The sequence below is a fragment of the Phaenicophaeus curvirostris genome, chromosome 3 (assembly GCF_032191515.1).
Source record: "Phaenicophaeus curvirostris isolate KB17595 chromosome 3, BPBGC_Pcur_1.0, whole genome shotgun sequence".
In the NCBI taxonomy this organism is placed as follows: Eukaryota; Metazoa; Chordata; class Aves; order Cuculiformes; family Cuculidae; genus Phaenicophaeus; species Phaenicophaeus curvirostris.
In genome coordinates this window covers 4497720-4520886 of record NC_091394.1, presented here as the reverse complement: position 1 = coordinate 4520886, position 23167 = coordinate 4497720, and the positions used below count along the sequence as shown (strand labels likewise).

At 39.6% G+C, this 23167-nt stretch overlaps 1 protein-coding gene across 2 annotated transcripts in view; it reads right to left on the bottom strand.

Annotated features, from left to right (window-relative positions):
- The window catches only part of ZNF407 (zinc finger protein 407), a 341301-nt gene that overhangs the window by 303843 nt on the left and 14291 nt on the right, over nucleotides 1–23167 (bottom strand). The window contains exons 1-2 of one of the 2 annotated variants that reach the window (XM_069853278.1): nucleotides 15176–15540; nucleotides 5625–10439 (exon numbers count right to left, since the gene is read on the bottom strand). In XM_069853278.1, coding sequence (XP_069709379.1) covers nucleotides 5625–10439; nucleotides 15176–15239 — 4879 coding nt within the window. In that variant the 5' untranslated portion in view covers nucleotides 15240–15540. Of the gene's footprint in view, nucleotides 1–5624; nucleotides 10440–15175; nucleotides 15541–23167 lie in introns of those variants that run through there. The other variant, XM_069853279.1, reaches the window with a different exon arrangement.

Below are 23167 nucleotides of genomic sequence, written 5' to 3'. Positions count from 1 at the left end.
TCACCGAGCTATTGTAATGACATGCAATGTATGAATATACAGTGGATAAAATATTATGCCTTTATGACTGTTTTATGGTCAAGAATTTATGATTATTCTGCAAACCAGAAGTATTGACATTTTGGCTATTATTTATTTCAAGAACAAACTTTAATATTAAATGTCTACTGCAGACTAAAGAAATCTGAAATTATTTCTCCAAGGAAGAAGTACCAGCCTGTTTCTTGTATTACCTCAGCTCAGCAAAAAGTCAAATTATTTGTCTATCTTAATTAACTGTGATCCTCTCTCGAGGATGGAAAAAATAGATTTTTTTACTGAAATACTTAAATTGGGCGCATCAGTCCCCATGTTATTATGCAGCAACACCATTCTAAAGGATCTGTAGCAATTTCCAATTTTCTGACCACTAAATTCTTAAATCAATAAATCAAAATCATAGAATTGCAGTTAAAAGTAAGTACAATATGGTCACAGATTCTCCATATTATGTTTAGTATATGTTTTGTGAAGTACTTCTTCCAATACAGTTAAGCATAATATGAAATATGTGATCTTTAATAAATATACATAAAGAGCTCTGATAAGAAAAATGTTGCACTATATCATACTTGATCAATGAACCTTTTTGCTTTGCCCTTGAAAACAGAATATCTTCCAAGAATCCGTTGGTGAAATTGAGGATCTTAGTAAAAAATTTTAGAGTCTTAAATTTCAATTTAATTCCCAAAAGCTGATGAAAAATGAAGCATTTAATTTTAATCTTCTAACCGAAATAAAAAAGTCAACAGTACTAAGCATGGGCAGACAAGGTTGAATATTTCACAGTTCAATGACAATGAAGCCAGATCTCTTAATACTTCCATTTCTGCTGTTGGAAGTAGATGTAAAATATATTTAGCACCTGAATGGTTATATCTAGTCAGCTTTATATGTTTAAATGTCAAAAGCAGGTTGAGACTGCAGCTAACAGCAATCACATTCCATCAATCACACCAAAAAGCCTCAGTTTATTTAAATGATCCTGATAAAACTAAATTAATCATTAATTTGGTGACATTTCAAATCAACACTGCATTCTATAAAGAGATCCATGCAAATAAAAAAGTGCCTATCTTTGCATTAAATAACAGAGTATTAAAAAGTTGATGTTTTAACTTGCCATCTTAAGACTAATTGCACAATTAATAGCACCAAGGCCACAGTTGGGAGAGGATTTTTAAAAAATCTGTTGGTGTTTATACTGCTTTTTTTTGTCATAGAATTCAAATACCATGTGGATTCAATCCTATGTTCCCTTAGTTTCTCTCTACTGATTAAATTGTAAATTCGTTCCTCATTCTGTTACTGCAGGTGTCCCGCAGGGCTTCCATACAAGACCTTTGCTGTTTTCCATTTACATGACTCCTTTGTGAAAAACTCGAGTTCAGACCAATCGTAGCTACAGTGTGCTGACAATACAGAAATGTATTATTCTGTTGACTGCTCTCATCCAAAAATCACTGAGGCCTTGAGGTTTTTTTATTTATTTCTCAGATCCAGAGCTGAGTCTCTGTTAACATCTCCATTTAAAGTCCTTGAAAATTCAAGTGCTGGCAGGCTCCGAGTCAGTACTTACTACCTGAAACAAAAGCGGGGCATCTCCTTTTTATTTTGCTGGTGCCAAATTTGTTCCAGTATGTTCTTGGATAAGAAACCCCAAAATTTCATACTTAAGATGAAGATACTAGACTAAGTGTTAAACTAATAGGGAAAAAAAAAATCTGTATTTACCATAAGGTTATCTGAAACAATGTTGAAGCAATTTACCATATCTTAGCTATACTTGCATTATCACAAAGTTTAATGGTTTTCATATGCTGTGTTAAGTGTGAAATTACCGAATTTGCACAAAGAAAATCACCAAATTGAAAACAGACTAAATTTAAGAGCTGAGGTCAGATAGATGCAAACCATGCTACTATTTTACAGATATAAGATTGGACTTAATAGTTGTTCTGGTTTAACCCATCAGGTAGCTAACACCACACAGCCATTCGCTCACTTCCCCACCCCAGCGGGGTGAATATTTTTTTTAAAAGTAGGAATCATGGGTTGAGATAAAGACAGTTTAAGAGGACAGAAAAAAAGAAAGGAAAATAAAAATAATAATAATGATAAAATAATATGCAAAACAAGTGATGCACAATGCAATTGCTCACCGCCTGCTCACCAATGCCCTTCCCGTTACCTAGCAGCTATCCCTGCACCAGCCAGTTCCTCCCAGTTTTATATTCAGCATGACATAATATGGTATGGAATATCCCTTTGGCCAGTTTGAGTTGTCCCAGCTGTGTCCCCTCCTAGGTTCTTGCACACTGCCAGCTTCTTCATTGGCAGGGCATGAGAAGCTGAAAAATCCTTGATTTAGTGTAAGCACTGCCCAGCAACAACTAAAATAATCACTATGTTATCAATATTATTCTCATCCTATATCCAAAACACAGCACTGTATCACCCACTAGAATAATTATGCCATCCAAAACCAGGACAATTGTCCTTATTTCGCATTAACTGAGACCCAAAATTACTCAAAAAACCAACTGCCTCAGCTTTTAGCCAGCCAAAGGCAACATTATCTGCACCTGAAGGCGTCATAGCTGTGTCCCTAGCTCAGGCCTGATGTAAGGTGAGCAGAGCCACATGAAACATCATACCACTTCCTCCTGTGTTTAGGACACGGGGAGTAAGGTACTGCACTTATATTGGGCAAACCTTCCATTAGCTGAGAAATCTGATGAGAAACAAAACAAAGATGTGTTTGCAGGTGATTTTTCCTCAGATGTTGATTGTTAATTAAGTTTATGGGACCTGCATCTATTGCGAACTAAAAAGTCTTCCACCTCTACTACTCCTTTTATTTTTCTTTACGCTTCCTCATTTTCACTTGTCAACATGTGATGGACTTACTTGTTATCTCCTCTCTAGCAAAGCTTCCCTTTAATTTGCAATGTGAAAATCTCATACATTACTTAACGGTATTTTGAAACACTATTTTTCTATTAATGGAAATCATTAGTCATATCTTTCTACAACTTTCTCCTCCCTTCCCTCTACCCCAAACCATCACCGATTACTTCATTTAAAAAAAGGTAAAGAGTTGGATATGGTTACACATACAGACATACATAAACACATATATGCACATCTGGATGCTGAAGAAAGACTAAAAAAACCCAAAAAAAGCAGGACAATAAATGAAAAAATGTGCAGCTCTGCACCTGTTTTATACCTGGTGTTACTCTGAAAGAGATGAGAAGCTAGAAATACTATACTGTATTGCTTCCCCAATGTTATAAGCCAGTGTATATACAGTTGGTGGAGCAGGTCAGTTCCCTCTGACACCACTGCCAATAACCCAAAAATATTTGTTGCTATTCCACTGCATCCATTGCGATACAGATTGGAAGAAAAGGTTCTATAAGACACAAAGAACACCACAAATATGAAAATACAGATTGCAAGATAAAGCCTTCTTCCCATTAACTATTAATAAAAATCTCCACATTACTATTTATGTGAATAAGAAAAAAAAAAAGAAAAGTATTTCATTTAAAGGTACCATGAGAAAGAGGACAGATAAAACTGCATTCTGTAATCCTTCTATACCCTCTCCGCGAGCAGCACCAAAAAATGAAATGTATTCTTTTACTGCTTTGCATATTTAGGGCCATCCAAAAGCACAATAAAAATATATTTCATGATCAGACCTCCACACAAGATGTTAAAAAGTACACTAACTTTTACTAAATGTTACAATCAATGATGTAACTTATGTAAAGTAGGGTTGCTTTGTCATATATTGATAGTTACCTCACTTTCACATCCACATTAACTTGATTTTAAATGCAATTAATACATATAGTCAAGGAAGACTAATGGACTACATTCTGCACTTAACCTGGTGGACATTTTCAAATGGCACAAGTGACCAGTGCAAACCTATTTTGCATTGTAAACGACTAAATAAATCTTAATGGATTAAGAATGATCAGCTATCAACACACAAGGGAAATTAAGTGCTGAAATGCCTACATTGATTATTTTAAATTATTAGCCTTACTCTGTTCTTGAATTTGTATGCTTTTAGTGAGCTTTAACACATTTACAAGACTTATTGACTATAATTACAAGAGAATTCAAGTAATGGACACATCAATTATAAGCAACATGTCTTGACCAGACAGTTGCATAAAGAATTCTAAAGAGAGCTCCATTAGCATCCTCCCCCTTAGTTTTATTCAGTTTTATCTGCCGTAAGAGGGCCTATTAAGAACTAATCAGCTGTTCTGACCATGTGAACACAAACGTCGCTCTAAAGACTTAACGCTGCATTCAAAGTTAGATGTTACCTGAAGCAATACAGATAACTACGTTATTGACAGAAGAGAAGTAATGCTGAAAGTATTAAGTACGTGAGTTATTGGTATACATGAATACTGCAGTTATAGTAAAATACTTTGAAAGGTTTGACTTACAATGTCCATGTTCCCCAAGATTAATTTTAAACTTTGTTGTCCAGTCACGCCCTTGCCTTTTCATAAAAAACCTTACAAAACTATTCTAGGATTATGCCAGGAATTGCTATTCTTTTATGTTTTTCTTTTCTTACCTTTTTGTTCTCTTCCTTGTAACCATGCACTAAGTTTCAAATACTGCATGAATTTAAACTATAGCTTCCATAATAAGCCATTATTTTAAAGTACAGTAAAATAAACCTTACAGTTTTAATGAAAATATGTTCATTGAAATGTGAATTTATTATTCAAATCCACTCATAAATTCAACCATGGAGACACCACTTGTCTAAGCAGAGCTCAGTGATTTAGAAAAGCTGTCTATTTAAAATAAAGAATGTATGGCAGGTTTATAGAAACATTGCAGTGAATTTTTACATAAATTTAGAACTGCAGCTTATGCATTTTTCTACAAAAAATGTTTTTAACTTTTCCACTTAAAATTAAACATAAAAATGAATTGAAAGTGTGATCAGCACAGAAACTAAATCAGATGCTACATCCTTGTGCATCACATCAGCCTCACACAGTGCCTTCCAAAAAGGCTGACCAATTCCAACTCCCATAACTTAGTTCTACAAAAACCTCTTGGTGCTCCTTATAGGTATTCATTTAGGAATGATGTAATATCAAATGTCTATCATGAAGAATTATGTAGTACTGAAAGTGTAACTGAACTGAAATGAAAAAAACAATGTGGATATTAAACAACTGCAAGGAAGAAGCTGTTAGAAAGAACAGCTAATTGTTCTCTTAAACCACCACCACTTCATTGTATAAAGTTAAGAATTAATTAATGGTTACAGTTTATATTAAAGGGAAGGAAATCTTTTAATATGAAACAAAGAGTAGAAAGGTGACTGTATTTAAAATATTCTTACATTTTATGCCCTTTGATCACTGTATTTTCATACCTCTTTAGGTAAGTTTGAATTTCAATAGGGGCTCACCAGGCAATATGAATGCCAGTTCACAACAAATGTTGAAGAGATTAATAAGCAGAAAACGACCAATGGTATAATTCACTCTGTGTGAGAGAGACCACTTGCAAAGAGAGTGTTACCATACCTGTATGGGTACGGATGTGAGCTAGGAAGGCCATGGAATTGCTACTTCTACACATCTTCCCACAGTACTTGCAGACATTGCCTTGGTTCTCTTCCCTCTCCCTGTTTATTTGCTCAGTGTCTTCCACGATGTACTTGTTCACTTCCCGCAACAGCTCTTCATGTTGCTCTTTGATGTGGAGGAACAAGCTCTGCTCTGAATCAAAGGGCTCTGTGCACTTCACACACTTAAAGGTAGCGCCTCCTTCGGGCAGCTCCTCCACGCTCGCCTGCTCGTTTCGCATGTGCCCAGCACTGGCCAAGTGCTGGTGAAGGTTGCTCTCGGTGTAAAATGATTTTCCACAGAGTAAACAATGAAAATGTTTTTCTTTTGATGGATGTTTCATGGCTATGTGAACATTTAGTCCGCTCAAACCGTCTGCTAGAAAACCACAGTCATCGCAGCGAATACGTGTTGATTCCCCAAGGGAAATTCCTTCCGACTTCTTCTTTTTCCCACTGCTTGGTGAAGAGTCTGCCTTCACTGGGAGCTCAGGAGCTTTCACTCCACCTGATACCTGTCCTTCAGCAGAATGGTCAGTGGCCTCCCCATCTTGATGGCTTTTCAACCTCACTATAGAAGAATCAAAATTGACAAAATTTTGAATTGCCTTTTCTTTATCATCTACACTGATAAGTGTTCCTAAAGCTTCACTACTACTTTCTTGCATGCCCTCAGCTGTTGAGCCATCTGCCTCCCAAACATTGTTATTTATAGTTACTTCTGCTTCATGTTGCGCTTCCATAAGGGATTCTTCCTCCTCCCCAGTAGGATCCTCTTTGAAACTTCTGTCACCCTCTAAACTATGCATATTTTGTACCATTTCTCTTATGTTTCCAGCAAAATTTGATTGCTCTACTGCACTACTTGTTTCTTGAAGTGTTAGCATAAGTGAGTTATTTTTTTCCAGTGATATTCTTTTGAGAACGTCTGTGTTTCTGCACTCTGCTTCAGGGTTTTCTCTATTTGCTTCCAACCCTTCCTCGCCTATTCCTGAATTCATGTTTGTGTCACTTGATTTAATTTGATTTTCTGCAGTGCAATTATCATCTGAGTTAAGTAGCTCCTCACCATGGCTACTTTTCTGCAGCTCACAAGTACCTGCTTCTTTAACTAAAACTTCCTTGTCAAGTTTAACAGCTTTATCTTTCTGAGGAGTTTGCTGGAATCCTTCACATAAAAGGTATTCTCCATTTTCAGACTCTTCTCCAAGTTCACCTTCTACTGCATTTTGGGAACTGTCACCTTTAGGTATTCCCGGAGATGCGTTCTCTTCTAAAACTGTACACTCAGCTAAGCTTTTACTCATACGATCACCCTCTGCTGCCTCACTGGCACATCTTGTTTCACCTAAAACAGTTCTTGATCCCCCTGCACTGTGCTGGTGCTCCTCCTGAGACAAAGCAGCGCCTTCTGTAGTGATATTTGCTGTGTTTGCTTCCTCCCCAGAAGAAGAAAAAACATGAGATTCTCTTCTAATTTTGTGTTTCTCTGTTGCCGCATGCCTAATCATCTCTCTGCGAGTAACAGCATAGTAGTCACAAGCCATGCAGAAGTACTCAAACTGTTTTGTATGTTTTCGCTTCACATGCAGCTCTAAAGAAGAGGAAGAATGCGCAATGAAGCTGCAGTGTACACACTTGTTGGTGTTTGCACCCACTGTTTTTCGCTGGAAGCATGGGTCACCATCTTGGGTAACCCTATCTGGTTCCAAAAGTATATGTTGGTTTTCATTTAATGAATTTCTAGCATGCTCCAAATCCTGCAGCCTACAGGCTTTTAGCTCAGCATCTCCTCGTTTAACTTCCTGATTGTCTAAGACACAATTTTCCAGATCTGATGACTGGCTTCCATCCTCAGCATGATCATATAAGGCAGTCATGGGGCTGTCAACCTTTTTGCTCACAGATTCAAAATTACCTTCTTCAGGGCTAACAATAATGTCTGAGTTCTGTTTTCCATGTCCTTCCATCTCAACACGACTTTTGTGTTTTTTGGTTGCACAGTGTCGTTCCATATCTCCTTTGGTTACAGTGTAATAATTGCAGACCTTACACAAATAGCTGTACTGATGACTGTGCTTTCGTCTGATGTGAACAGTCAAATTTGTAACACTGGAGGCCAGAAGACCACAATGGGTACATGTCCTAGAAATAGTGCCTTTGGGTTTCACCCTTTTGGGTGCACTAGCTACAACCAATTCATTTTCACCAATCCTTTGATGAAGTGGAACAAATTCCTTACTTCTTGATATGTTTTCCACAGAAGAGGATGAAACGTGTATAATTTCTTTATCTAACTCTGCATTCCCACTCCCAGAAATGGAAGGATCCAACACTCTTCTAATACCACCAACACCAACACAAACCTTTTCAATACATTCCTCAAAACGTAGTCCAATGTTGTTTTTCCTGGCATTTTCAAGGTGTTTGCTTCGTTTGATATGCTTCTCCATTCCTTCCTTACTCAGCGAATAAAGATTACATGCTTTGCAAAGCAAGTGATACTCCTGTGCATGTCGCAGTTTTATGTGCCTTGTAAGAACCGTGGAAGATCTTGTCTTATAAAAGCATTTTTTGCACTGAAATTGGGTTTTATTCAGAACAGAATGCTTTAGTTCATTTTTATTATTTATGAAAGAAGCATCTGGAGTTTTTGCTTTCATCAATACTTCCATTTCCTTTGCAGTACTTTGGCTATTGTTTGATACTGAGTCAGCATCAGCTACCACTTGCAAGGTCTGATCACTGTTACTCAATGGAGTATCTTGCTGAAATATGGAAGCACCATGTTTCTCATTTTTTTGATGATTTATCAGCTCTTCTTCTGCTTGAAAAAAAAGACTGCAGGTTGGACAGCTATGGGGCATTCTATGCACTTCACCCATATGGCTTTGAAGGCTGATCGCATTCAAGCTGGTAAAGGAACAGAGTCGACAATTAAAGCTACAATCACCCACCTGGTGTTTACTGGCCTGACAGTGTTGCTTCATGTCTTCCCTGACTGGCGAGGAATAACTACACATCTGACAATGAAACTGTATCATTTCTGTAGGAAGCGTGGCAACATTAATTTCCAGATTTTTTCTGCTCTGGAAAACGTGACCACAATTAACACCAGTATCAAGAACACCATGATCAGCAGTAACTTTAACGTCAGAATCTGCAGTATCTGCAGTGCTGGAAGAAAGGTTATTTTGCCTATCTTGAGTAAGACCTTGAATTTCTGAAGTAGTATTACAACTACGTTTTGCATCTGTTTCTAATTCCACATGTGACACAGGCCTTGAATCACCAGGTTTAAGCTGTAAACTGGAGATAGCCTTCATGTGTGCTCTTTGAATTCCAGTCTTGCCTCTCTTACTATTACCCAACAAACTGTATCTTCTTTTAACCTGCCTTTTTAATCTAAAAGACCTACTCTGTCCAAATGAAGACCTTAGCATGAAGTTTCTTTTATGTTCCAGTCTATCAAACCTCCTCGACATCTTTAAACTGATAACTAGGTTTTTGGTAGTTGGAGGGAGTTCTGTTTTCTGCAAGGTGTTTTCTGAGGGTCCTGGTATTTCTAGCTTTTCAGTAGGGACTTTGTAATTTCCATCCACACCAGAAGAAAGCAACTTTTCTTCTGTCCTAGTATCTGTTTTTTCAGTGGGAACATCTGAAGATGGTATCATTTCAACAAGTTCAGTGTCATCATTCTGTTTGGACAAGTTTACTTTTGACCCTTTTGGTGTGCTACAAACACTTAACTCTTTTGCATCAGCAGTTCTTGCCCGTAATTTACTGGTCCCAGGTTTTGCTCTGACATTCCTCTCTCTGGTTGCAGTAGATTGTTGTTTTTTGAAGCATTTTTTTGTCAATAACTGTACAAATCCTCCCCGTGCAGCAAGATTTTGGCGTCTAAGGTGTGTCTTTCCAAGGAAATGAGACTTTAGGAGATCTTCCTCAGCACTCTGAAAACCACAAAGATCACAGCAAAATATCTTGGATTTCTCGTGATCTTGCTTAACATGTGTATGTGACGTTGAAGTGCATTCAGCTGTGCAACTACAGTGAGGGCATGTTTGCTCTTTGGATTGTTCTGATGGGCTTTCTCGTTTATCTTTTTCCATATCAGAGCAGGAAGGTAAACACTCATCAGTCATTTTGTCTTTAAGATCTTTGTCTATGTTTCCAACTGTACAGCCAACGCTGATTTCTTCTGAAGAAGATAACTTATGAGGAACAGCAGCTGGCATCTCTTGTGAATGTTTATTCTCCTTGTGAATTTTCAATATGACACCATCTGCACATTTGAAGTTACAAGGTAGGCACAGGAAATTTGAATTAAATATGTCATCACCAAGACAACTGGCGACTCCTTCCTTCTTTACAGCTCCAGCTACTATACTACCTGCTTCTCCAGCTATAACTTTGTGCAATTTCCTTTCACTATCTTTCATGTCTTCAGAAGAAATCCGCTTTCTTTTTCTAGAGATATTTTCAGGTTTGTCTGCTTCAACAGCATCCAGGTTTTGTGATCCTGACAGTGCCCTTTTGTTTGTGCCATTCTCTTTTCTTTTCTTTTCAAGGTCCCTGAACACTCCATCTGATATAAGCTCTGTTTTCTGCTGAGACGAAGTGTCACATCCAGCATTTTGTCCTGATGTATTTCTCTGGGATTCTTCTGTCAACTCAATTTGCAAACACTCATCAACATTATCTCTCTTCTTATTTTCATCCCCATCCATTCTTAACAATGGTATTATCAATTGTAGATCATTTGGCTTAGTACCTGTAAAACAAAAGAACTATTGTTAGACTTTTACACACAACCAGAAGTTAAAAGACTCAACTAAAAAAAAAACAAGAAAGCTATATAGCAAATTAGAATCATGGCAGGAAGACAGACACAATGAAAGATAGAAGTTTTCAGCATGGTGTCTAGACTTATGACATCTAAAAATCAACTTCTAGGCACTTGGTTACAGAGCACTCACTGTGATGAGCACCATGTGAGTGAGCACTAGTTTCAGTAGTCTTTGTGTAATTAAGTAATTTACTACATGCTTAAACCTGGACAGACAAGTCTAACCTTGTTTCTGGAAGCATTTTTAGGACATGGAACATTAAAAGCTTTCAAGGAACCAATCACGGGATGCTCAACTTCTCCTGAACTAGAAATCCAGGTTCCCAAGTTTAAAAGCTCCAAGGAAAAAATGACCGTGACAAAAACAACCAACATGAATGTTAACTTTTTCAAGCATGAAGATTTCTTTCCTTCTTCTGCTTCAATTACCTGCTAAAGAAGGAAAAACAAATAGAGCCATGTTCTAAAAGAATATGCCACAAGTATAGTTCCCCATAATTTCTAAAATATCCTATAAAACCTCATTTCCCAATGAGGGGTGGGAAGTAATGAAATAGCAGTGCCGAGAACTGCAGCATCTTTGAACCCCAGCACAAACTGTCCAAATCCAGTTCCCAAAAGCTTTCACTGAACTGCCCTCCAGTGTGACCTTTCTGCTCCCAGCAAGATGGCACCACTAGAAAATTGATGCTACTAATGCCGTTACAAGAGGGATGGGGGTGGGAAATCAAATCTTGACGTTTATTTCCTTTTCATTTTGATATGAAGCAATTGAGAATTGAAAATGCATTTCATTTTAACAGATGATTAAATACTAAATGTTTATCTATGTGCTTTACACTATGATTTAAACATCAATTTGCCGCAGATCCAAGTATGCAGTTTTTTGTTCAGTTACCCATTGAATGAGACGGTGACCACTATCGTAAGTACCTCCTGACAAGATTAAGTAATTGCAATGTTGATACAGACAATGCAGGGTACACAAAACTGTTCAAGAACATGCAAAAAAAAAAAACAAAACAACAACTTATGCTTATTTTTGAGGACAAAGTAAGACAGTATTAATCTGGGGAGATGTACTCAAATCAATTAGACTTACTACCTATGGAAGTAAAAATCCTACTTTTCTGATGAATAATCATTTATGGGAGGCCTGTAAGGAATTGAGTGCACAGTAGTTGCACACATTGAACGGTTTTTCAGCTGTAGGTCTCTCATTGAGCTAAAGTACTGACTAAATTTACATAGAGCTAGCTATACCTAAATAATGAGAGAATAATAACCTCTAGATCACAATAGCCCTTTGGAGTTGCCAGATATTGCTTCTCCAGCTGTGGTTTTCTGGTTCTTATTCACTATTATTTTTCTTTGTTCACTAAACCAAGAGAGAAACTATCACAATTAGTCAGAAGTAAAACAACCAGGTCTATTCTCAGCTGGTGTAAGTGAACAAGTTGTCAGTATGTTCAAAAATGCTACAACAATTAATAGCAGAGGAGGATGAAGCCTTTGAAGTGCAAGCTTACCCTGAAAAGGTTTATGAGCACTGTTTGGATACAGAAAAGAAAAGATCAGATGGAAATTATGTTGTTTAACTGCAGTACACATTTATCTATATAACATGGGAAATACCAACAAATTACTTTGTGATGAGTGCCACAAGTCCATCCTTAACTGTTTGCATGCAGCAGCCACTGGGTTCTTCACCTTGCAGCACCTCCACAGCAGGTTCCCACCAGTGAGACTGACCACTCTTCCCTTGCAGAGCCTTGCATGGCAGTTTTTTCTTTGCTGTGTAAGACATTTGCAATCTCAAACCAATTCTCCATCTTCCTTATCCTTTCCTCTCAGACTATCTGATTTATCAGAAAACCTGTCCAGCAGTGAACTCCTATCTTGCATTGGGAATTTCAACTAACAAAGATGATATAGGAATAATTAGGGGTTTCTCTCCATCCACAAAAATTCATACATTCAAGATATATTATTAAGTAGGAAACTGGTGCCTCCACACCATACTCTCTTCTGATACACTTCATGCCCTACTTATTAGTGTGACTGAAATAAGCCTTTTGATATCAATGTAAAGTTGGCAAACTCATATAGCAATGGAAGTGCAGAAGAACAGCTCCTGAACTACCTTATTCAGGGACCAACAAGACTAAAAGCAGCACAAGATGCAAGCTCTCGTGTTTTTCCTTCTACCTTCGCCTTTTAAAGATTCCAGGTGCATTTTTTACAAGTAACAAATATCTAAAGCACAGCAACATCAACCACTTAACCTACTGCATAAATAAACCAGAAAGGATTTACATAGGCTCCAAGACTGGTATCACCAGGTACAACAGAGTCAACCACCAGAGCCCAGGATCAAGCCCAGGCTAAGCAGACAGCAGTCAAACCTTCAGTATTTCTGTAGTTTAAAAGCCAGTTCTGTCAAACAGTGTTCTCTTAACATCATATTTGATGTTCAAAATGAAGCCATTCTAACTCAAAAGTGGGTTGACTTTTCGTAACATAAATCTTTTGTTAATGTTCATATAAATCAAGTATAGCTGAACAGATTCTTAAAGGATATGACCAAAAATTAATTTGCCACATTAGCTTCAGGTTAACAAATTCTCCTGCTTGGAGACAGTCATACATTACCTTAACACATTTTAAGGTTCTTTGCAGCACACTGATGTTCCCAAGTTTTGCAAAGAAACCTGTTGTGGCCTCACCGTTTGTGAACAAAAAAAGCTAAGCTCAGTAATCCTACAGGAAATATTAGTTAAGTCTTTGACACAGTGCTTTTCTTCAATAATTTTCCAAGTATCTGGACTACAGGAGGCTTCATGCTCGCAAGCTCTCATCCTGCTGGGGGAATTCAATGACCCTGACATCTGCTGGAGACGTAGCACAGCAAGCTTTAGGCAATCCAGGAGACTCCTAGAGTGTGCTGAAGATAATTTCTTCATAGACACCTCTACCCAAGGGGTTGCAATACTCAACCTGTGGTCACCAATGCAAGTGAGCTCATCAGTGACATCAAGATCAGAGGCAGCCCAGGCTGCAGTGATCACACATTGATGGAGTTCAAGGTCCCAAGGCATATGGGACAAGTGAGGACTATGGTAAGGATCCTAAATTTCAGGAAAACAGACTTCTAGCTCTTGAAGGAGTTAGTAGGACCCCCTGGGACGTGGTCCCCAGGGGCAAGGGAGTGGAACAGAGCTGGTGTGGGGCCAGGTGGTGATTTTTTAACCGAAAACAATAAAGATATTATTCAGCACCATCTCACAACCTATAAAGAAGAAAATTAATTCAAAACATGAGAAAAATACCACTTGTGCTACCACCACCATTTTTTATTAGATAACAACACAAGATTTTTGTATTCTTCCTACAATGTTTTTTTGTATATTGATATAGTATCTGCTCCAGTTCTATAGAAAAGAATCAGTCACTCACAGACAGAAGATCTTTTCTTTAATGGAAATAGAGAACATTTTAGTTGAGTGTTTTCTATTTTTTTTTTCCTCTAGTCCAAAAAAATAGTACATAATTTCTGTATGCCAAAAGGTGGAGACAGTGTAGTTAAGATTTGCAGTGTGAGACTTGCATTGTCCTAATCCTCAGATGAAATTTAGAAAGCAGTAATCGTACATTAAGATCAAAAGGACAAGCAATTTAGTGATGATCCATAAACCTGTAATGAACTGCAAAGTTCCTTAACTTGATGCTCAATACAATTTTATTTACTTTTCTTTCTGGTCACATACGAGCTCTTTAAGAGAAGGGGTAGGGGTGTATACAGGAGAACTCAAAGAAAGTACATTTACAATACTAAATTCTACTTTGGGGGGTTTTTTTATGCTAATCTAGGCATTAGAATTCCCAAAGCACTTCTCATCAGAGTAGTATCATCTCCAAGTATTCAATACCCAGTCAACAGTGTTTGTAAAAGATGTCACATACAGAAAACAGAGCTTCATTTTTTTTCCATTAGAAATTCCCTTTTTTAGACAATTAATTCTTTCAATCAAATCACGGATACAATAAAGCAATATTATTTTAATGAGCTCCTTAAATAGCCTGCACAAAACTGAATGTGAACAACTCAACATCTTCTCATTTTCAAGGGCATAACATCCTTCCTAAATCAAATTATAGGTCTTCCTTATGACCTTGCAGAGTTACTCCTCTTCATCCCGAAAGACTAATCCAAGAAAATAGTCTTCTTATTGATGGAATACAGAAGACAATGTGATTATTGGTTCATATGGAACGAAGATCACCTTTATTTTGAGGAGTATTTGATACTAACCACTACAAACATATATTTTCCCTTGCGCATCAAGGATGCTGGAATTTTGAGTTGTGTGTCATGAGCCAATTTGTCATGTAAAGACATTCATTTTGGCAGGGCACCAGAACCTCCACAGGGGACTTCCAAATAAGTTATAGGGTTTCAAAGAATAAAGACTCTGAAACTTCCACACCAATGTACCTACAATTATTAAAGTAGCAAAATAAAAAAAAAACCACTAATAGTCATCACTTGTGTATCACTGAAAACAGCAAGTTATCTGCACCCATTAACTTCATTTTCTTGCAAGCATTCAGAATGAACAGTAATAGCATCACAAGAAAAAGCATCCTGCAATACTACTCACATCCTTCTTGCTTCTGCTTCCAAACCACTGAAAGCCCTTCTGGGTGGGTGGAAACTGCCAACATAAAGGAAGTTCTTATAAATTCCTGACATAAAGAATATATTCTTTAATTTACACAAAAAAATAGAAAAGAAAAAAGGAAGGCTCCCGAGTTCATCGCCCACTCACTTCAGAAAGAGCCAAATGCTGTTAAACGCAGCAGTGACTATCAATTAGATCAGCTTTGAAGAGGGAATCAAAAAAGAAAGACATGCATAAACATTCATTTCAGGTGCTGTCAGAATCAACAGGCGTGTATGTCCAAGATAGAGAATAAGAGGAAATGTACTAGTATATCCTAAAAATTTTTTAATAACCTTCAGATTTTCAATTTTTATAAATTTAAAAAGGCGTGTATATTGTGGATTTGGATTTGATGGATGGACCACTCAGTGGATAAGGAACTGGCTGGACTCAAAGAGTTGTGGTCAACAGCTCAGTGTCCAAGTGAAGACCAGTAACAAGTGGCATTCCTCAGAGGCTGGTATTGGGACCGGTGTTGTTTAACATCTTTGTCACAGACATGGACAGTGGATTGAGAGGGCACCCTCGGCAAGTTTGCTGATGACACCAAACTGTGTGGCACGGTTGACATGCTGGAGGAAAGGAATGCCATCCAGAGGGACCTTGCCAGGCTTGAGAGGGGGGCCTGTGCAAACCTCATGAAGTTCAACAAGGCCACGTGCGAGGTCCTGCACTTGGGCAGGGGCAGTCCCAAGCACAAATACAGCCTGGACAGAGAATGGATTGAGAGCAGCCCTGAGGAGAAGGACTTGGAGGTGCTGGTGGATGAGAAGCTCAACATGAGCCAGCAATGTGCACCTGCAACCCAGAAAGCCAACCTGGGCTTTCCTGGGCTGCATCAAAAGGAGTGTGACCAGCAGGTTGAGGACAGTGATTCTGCGCCTCTATTCTGTTTTCATGAAGCCCCTCCTGAAGTACTGACTCAGTTCTGGAGTCCTCAATGCAGGAAGGACATGGATCTGTTAAAGAGAGTCCAGAGGAGGGCTGTGAAGATGATCAGAGGGCTGGAGCACCTCCCATTTGAAAAGCCACAGCTCACTGAATATAAAAACACAACCTAACCAATATTAAAGGTAGGTTAATAGAAGTTTGAATGTATTTTTATCCACAATTAATGCAAATATGCCAAAACTTCACAGCTAAATTAGATAAATAAATACTTAATTTAAAAAAAAAAGAAAACATTCAATGTGAAGTCAGGACACCAAAACTGTAGAAAAGGCATTAAGAAAGGAAGATGTCAAAAAGTAGAAAGGGAAATTTGACATGTTTTAAATACTGGTATTTTTTCTGACTAATCATTTTCATTACTTTGCCTGCAGCTCTTCAATGATATTCTACTAAGGTAAATCAGGCCCACACGGTTTAGTAATCGTATCTGTCGTGATCTTTTAAGTTACTGAGGCAAAGAATGCATGCAGTAATCTGTGTATATATGCACACACTTCTCAGTCTTGTTGTGCTTCCCATCTTCCTCTTGTCAGTCATCTATTCAAGTAGCTCAGCTGAGAAGAGCTGCATGAGTTTTTGGTGGAACAGGTGACATCAAGAGTTAGGATTATTTGTGTGGCAAGTTAACAAAGTTTCCAGAGAAGAATACAAAGTGTACGTACACTTCTAAAGAAAGGGAGAAATTAAGAAATAAAAGCATTCTGATGACACCTGGTGGCCACTTCACACAAGGGAGTAGGGTTTCATCTCAGAAAAACAGATCAAACAGAAACGTGTGCTCCTGGTAAGCATAGCTACACAACTGACAGCTGATAGTACTGTCGATTAGAACATATGCCCACTGGAATGCACATGTTTACATGTCTGTATATATCACATTACTGTATTACGGGTATAGACACATAGATATACTCAAAATTTAAGTATTAAAGACTAAAACCTGGTTTTCTGTATAGTGAAAAAGAAGTTAGCACGCTACAAATATTTCAACTCAATTCACGTAATATGACAACAAGACATATGAAACCAACTTTCTCTTCAGTTTTCATTTTCTAGCCCAGCTGCTTAAATAAGGCAGAGGGTGATGGGGGAGAAGCACAGTGGAAATGAGGGGCTGCCCCACACCAGGGCGAACTCAGAAGGGCTCTGTGAAATAGATGCTGTCTCTAATGCCTTCCTCAGCGCTTTAGTCCCCCAGCACACTTCAGCGAAGCATAAGAGGCAGCCTTCACTGCTTTGTATCACTGGATCTCTAACAAAAAGAAATTAAGATCCATCATTAGAAATTAGTGTAAAAAGGTGGCAGCTGTACACAGTTCTCAGCTACAGAAGGGATAAACATGCAGACAGAAAGCTGCATGTCAAATCACACCTTTTCACCTTAACAGTTTCTTATAATACGTGCAAGAAACCACAATAGTGCTGCCATCTCCTTCGCAACACACAGGGGGATTTTTTTCCCCAATAACCTCAGACAATCATCGCTAAGATTTAAAATATGCATAGCTGCACAAAGCTCGGCTTCCTCCACAGTAACTGTTATTTGCTTTCAGGTGAACAAACTCATGCTCCAGCTGAAGTTGCTGAACACCATCTGAAGCTACCTACTTCTGCACTCTGAACAGTTCAGGGGGGTACCACTGAATTTTATTCTAATTTCCATCACTGTCTGTGTCAAGATGGAAACCAATGCAAGACAGCAATGGGAGGCAAACAGGTTTGAAGGTGGCATCATGAGCCCAACCACTGGCACTATGAGATGATACAAAAATTATTCATGACCTTTGTGGTGATAGCAGTCAAGAGCTACTATTACGACACAACACAGAGCCTCTTCCTTCCCCATCTTCAAGCCCTTCATCAGAGCTAAGCCATGTAGCTACAAAAGGTGCCTCAGCTCCAGCAGATGACAGAAGAGAAGCTGAAAAGACAAGCAGGCTCCCACCTCTGCCCTGCAAAACACATTCTTAGTCAGCAGATGGAACACAGAGGCGAATGAGGGAGGAGGCAGTGCTACAGCAAAGGACTCTGTGTACTCAGAAGAAGGGAACTGGGGGATGCCACTGCAGCATCTGTCTTGTACTGTGGCCCACACAGCACAACTACATCTCCCCAAGGTGGGTCCTAGCGAGCTAGAATTGACGGAGGGAAGAAACTGAGTAGAAGGGACAGCCCCTTGTTGATACCACCATCACCTATAAAACCCCCACTAACACCTTGTCCAAAGCAGTGACAGTGCTGATACTTCAGGAACCAATACAATGAAGGTTTCAAATGTCACTGGTTATCAATAATATCCATTTTCCCTCCTGCTAATTTGTTTCAGTGCAACAAATTTGCAACAAATGCAAGAATTTTAGGTGCCTAACTAAATCAGTCCCTGAGGTTGAGCTGTCTCCCAGAACTAAGCATATGTACAGTGTCAGCAGGATTCCTCCTAGGCTTGACATGAGGCTAATGTGTTCATATAAGAAGAGCAGAAAGCTTGATGTGATTGTGGAGGTAGTGGACTTCCTCATGCAAGAGGTATGTATGGAAGCTGTGTTTCTAGGATTATAACTGCTTTGGGAGACACTATAATCCTGCCTGCCTACAGGTTTTACAATCTCAAGTAGTGCAACTTCTGCAGGAATGGTGCATGTGGTGCAACATCAGGAATGGCTGCACCAAGGACCTGACTACTACCCTAATATCTACAAAAATTATGCAGCTGCATTCTCTTATCACTAAGAGCTGCACCTTGCTCACTAGTTTTCTGTTACTTGGGTATCTGATGTGCAAAACCCCGTTTTAAAGCACGCTATTTAACAGCTACACGATGCATCTCCTTCAGTTGTTGGTTTATTGTAAACTCGAATCTCTGGTTGGCATCCACACCATCAAACAGATCCCCAGGACATATAGGAAACGGAGAGCAACATGAGGAGAGTCTCCTACTTCCTCTGGAGCCCAGTGGCCACACAGAGCCTGGCAGCTAGCAGGACCAGGGTGGCACCCCAACCCTCCTCCTCCACAGGCTGGGAAGATATGCCAGTCAACTTGGTGACCCCAGCTGTGGCCTCCTGCTCCCCAGCTACCTCCTGGGCAAGGACTGCAGCATATCACTGGACCATTCCCAGATCATCACAGAATCACCAGACTGGAAAAGACCTCTTGGATCATCTAGTCCAACCATTCCTATCAACCACTAACCATGTCCCTGAGCACCTCATCCACCCGTCTTTTAAATACCTCCAGGGATGGTGACCCAACCCCCTCCCTGGGCAGACTCTGCCAGTGCCTGATCACCCTTTCTATGAAAAATTTCTTTCTGATATCTAGTCTGAACCTTCCCTGGCAGAGCTTGAGGCCACTGCCCGTCATCCTGTCCCCTGTCACTTGGGAGAAGAGGCCAGCACCCTCCTCTCTACAACCTCCTTTCAGGTAGTTGGAGAGAGCAATGAGGTCTCCCCTCAGCCTCCTCTTCTCCAGGCTAAACACCCCCAGTTCTCTCAGCCGTTCCTCATAAGGCCTGTTCTCCAGCCCCCTCACCAGCTTTGTTGCTCTTCTCTGGACTCTCTCCAGAGCCTCAACATCCTTCTTGTGGTGAGGGGCCCAGAACTGAACACAGGATTCGAGGAGCGGTCTCACCAGTGCCGAGTACAGAGGGAGGATAACCTCCCTGGACCTGCTGGTCACACCGTTTCTGATCCAAGCCAAGATGCCATTGGCCTTCTTGGCCACCTGGGCCACTGCTGGCTCATGTTCAGTCGCTGTCAACCAACACCCCCAGGTCCCTCTCCTCCAGGCAGCTTTCCAGCCAGACTTCTCCTAGTCTGTAGCTGCTCAGGGTTGTTGTGCCCCAAGTGCAGGACCCGGCATTTGGCCTTGTTAAACCTCATCCCACTGGACTCTGCCCAGCGGTCCAGCCTGTTCAGATCCCTTTGGAGCCTCCCGACCCTCCAGCAGATCGACACTTCCACCCAGCTTAGTGTAATCTGCAAACTTGCTAAGGGTGCACTCGATGCCTTCATCCAGGTCATTGATAAAGACACTGAACAGGGCTGGACCCAGCACTGAGCCCTGGGGAACCCCACTTGTCACTGGCCTCCAGCTGGATTTCACACCATTTCCCACCACTCTCTGGGCCCTCCAGCCAACCAGTTTTCCACCCAGGAGAGTGTGCGCCTGTCCAGGCCAGAGGTGACAGTTTCCCAAGCAGAATGCTGTGAGAAACTGTGTCAAAGGCTTTGCTGAAGTCCAAGAAGATACATCCACAGCCTTTCCCTTGTCCAGCAGCCGAGTCACTTTGTCATAGAAGGTGATCAGGTTAGTTTGGCAGGACCTGCCTTTTGTGAACCCGTGTTGACTGGGCCTGATCACCCGGTTCTCTTGCATGTGCTTCATGATAGAGCTCAAGATCACCTGCTCCATGACTTTCCCTGGCACTGAGGTCAGACTGACAGATGCAGCACCCGTCATTGCAAGAGGTTGCAGGAGGACCATTCAGTGCCTCCCCAGGCAAGGGGACCTTGGGAGTTGGGTCAGGGCTGGAATTTGTGTGTGTGGCCTCTCTATTTCCTCAGTATATCATCTTCTCTTGGGAATACGCTAGGAGAGTGTTATGGCTAAAAATACTACTCATTCCCTGAAAAGCATGGAGTTAAAATCAATCCCACAAACTTCCCTGAGATCAATAGGTTTTAATGAACACAGAAAACATACTCTGGAACCGTGGGCAAGTACCCGGAGACTGAGCTAAAGTAAGAAATTACACCTGCTCCAATGCTTTCCTGGGACAAAACATTGACATATTACTAAGTAGGCGATTGCTCAGCTCAAATGCCCCCAGGATCTGAGGGACCACAAGCTCACCCTTATGTGACCTGCTTGGCGATTGATCACAGCAGAGCACAGCCAGGACACAAAGTCAGACTTCCCCAGTGCAGACAAGGCAGGTTTCAGTGCTGCGCTCTCAGCTGACCGAGCAGCCCGAATCGCAGACCCAGTCCATTCCTCCGATGGAGCAACGCGGGCTCAGAAACCAGACTGCAAGCCAAATGGGCTGCTTCCTACAGCAAAGGGTGCTGGCGTAGCCAATTTTCATTTCAGGTGGTAAAAAGAATATTTACCCCTGTGTTTCAGTCATCAATAGTAATTTTCCTGGTATTTGTCTTGGGAAAAAACTTTTAACAAGTGCTACAAAACATTTTCCTAGCTGTAATCACCAGTGGAAAAGAGACAACAGTCTGAAATTAAAGCCTACAGATAACAGGAGCAAAAACGTTGTTTTACATCTCTTACGGTGAAACCTAATATTAAGTGTGCTGTTCTATCTTGTATTTTCCAGAAGACTGGAGCATTACATCCTATTTTTTCCAAGCACTATGAGTCAGATTTCCACTGTTTGGTAAATTCCATAAATATTGGATAATCAAGTGCAACTTCAGTTTTGTCGGCTCTGCAACCTTCCTCATTCCAAAGCACCAAACTATTTTTCCTTTTACATGAAGCAGGAAAAGAATTAGCTTCTAGGAGTGGCCATGTAATTCCATTTTACAATTAAAAATATCATTTTGTCACATATGGACCATTTTTCCAGAATCTACTATCTAGTATTATTTCTATAAACTAAACAATACAGAACATTTTCCTGGTCAAACCCCTGTAACAGCACAAATCAAAGCAATGTAAATATGCAAAGGTTCTTCAACTATTATATTTTTTCATCATTATTGCGTGAAGGAGATCTAACTCTTCTTAAATGCATGTACAATGGAAATAAATACACCTTTAATAGCTATGAATTCCTTACAAAATCCTCCTTCCCTGAAATGCATACACTTGGACTCTCAGCTGCTTAGCAGGCTTCCTGATGCCTGTGTTTTAAATGACACAAATACCTACAAACGTCTGAATCCAACTCAAGTCACTGGGAATAGGGCATTTGAAAGTCAAGATACTTATTTAGGTGCTTAAAAATATTCGGAAATTAATGTCGGATATCTGGATTTCATTATTTTATCCTCAGAACCTGTTATTCTAGAGTGATCAAAATGACAGAAATCCACATTTCTGTAATTAAAACTGGGGATAGGAGGAAAACTCAATGATTAGGAACACTTAGCTAAATTAATAATTCCTCCTCTGTAATGCCTCAAAAGAAAAAACAAGTTATATTAGACTATTTTTAATAACTTGTAGATTTTGAAAGTGGCCAATTATAATTGAAAAAAAGAACTACAGAATAAAGGTAGCAAATGTGCAAATTCAATGCTATTAAAAGGCAGACATGAGATCTCATGTATCTTATGCCATTTGTAAAAAGGTTGTTTTATTATCGGTGTAACTAATCACAATGAAGCCATCTCTTACACCCAAAGACATTATAATGAATTTTCTTTACAGCTAGAGAGAAATGGGATTTGCTGTTCCATATCAAAGTAGAACTGGCTGTATAAATTCTTCTTCATATTTATTGTTAAATGTAATTTTTATCTATAAAATCAGCCGTGAAATATTAAAAACTGAAACAACAAAATTTATATCCTTTACTTAATTTAGTTTAAACGGTCTATTCACTAAAGAGAGGGAAAAAAGGTTACATGTGTATTATAGCTCACCCTCCTCTCTCTCTCCTAAGCGTTTCCATTATAAACCCCCTAGTTTTGGGAATTTATAACTCAGCTGTAAAAATTCACTTCATACTTAAGAGTTAGTATACTTTTCCTTTTACAAATCAAAAAAAAAAAAATAATCTGTTCCAGGAGGAGGGCAAGACAGTATGTGAGAGGAGAAAAGCAATTAGATTAAAAACGTTAATCCTTAGCCACTTAAATCAGTAAATAAGGGCTATCTACTGTAATTCAGACCCATCTTCCATCTCGGAGGAACTGGGCAGGAGTTCAGCTGGCTGCATCACAGCCCCGGGGCTCATGGGCGCCAGGTACTGACCTCCAGCTACTGCTGATCCGGGCCAGGTTCTAGCTGGAAGATTGA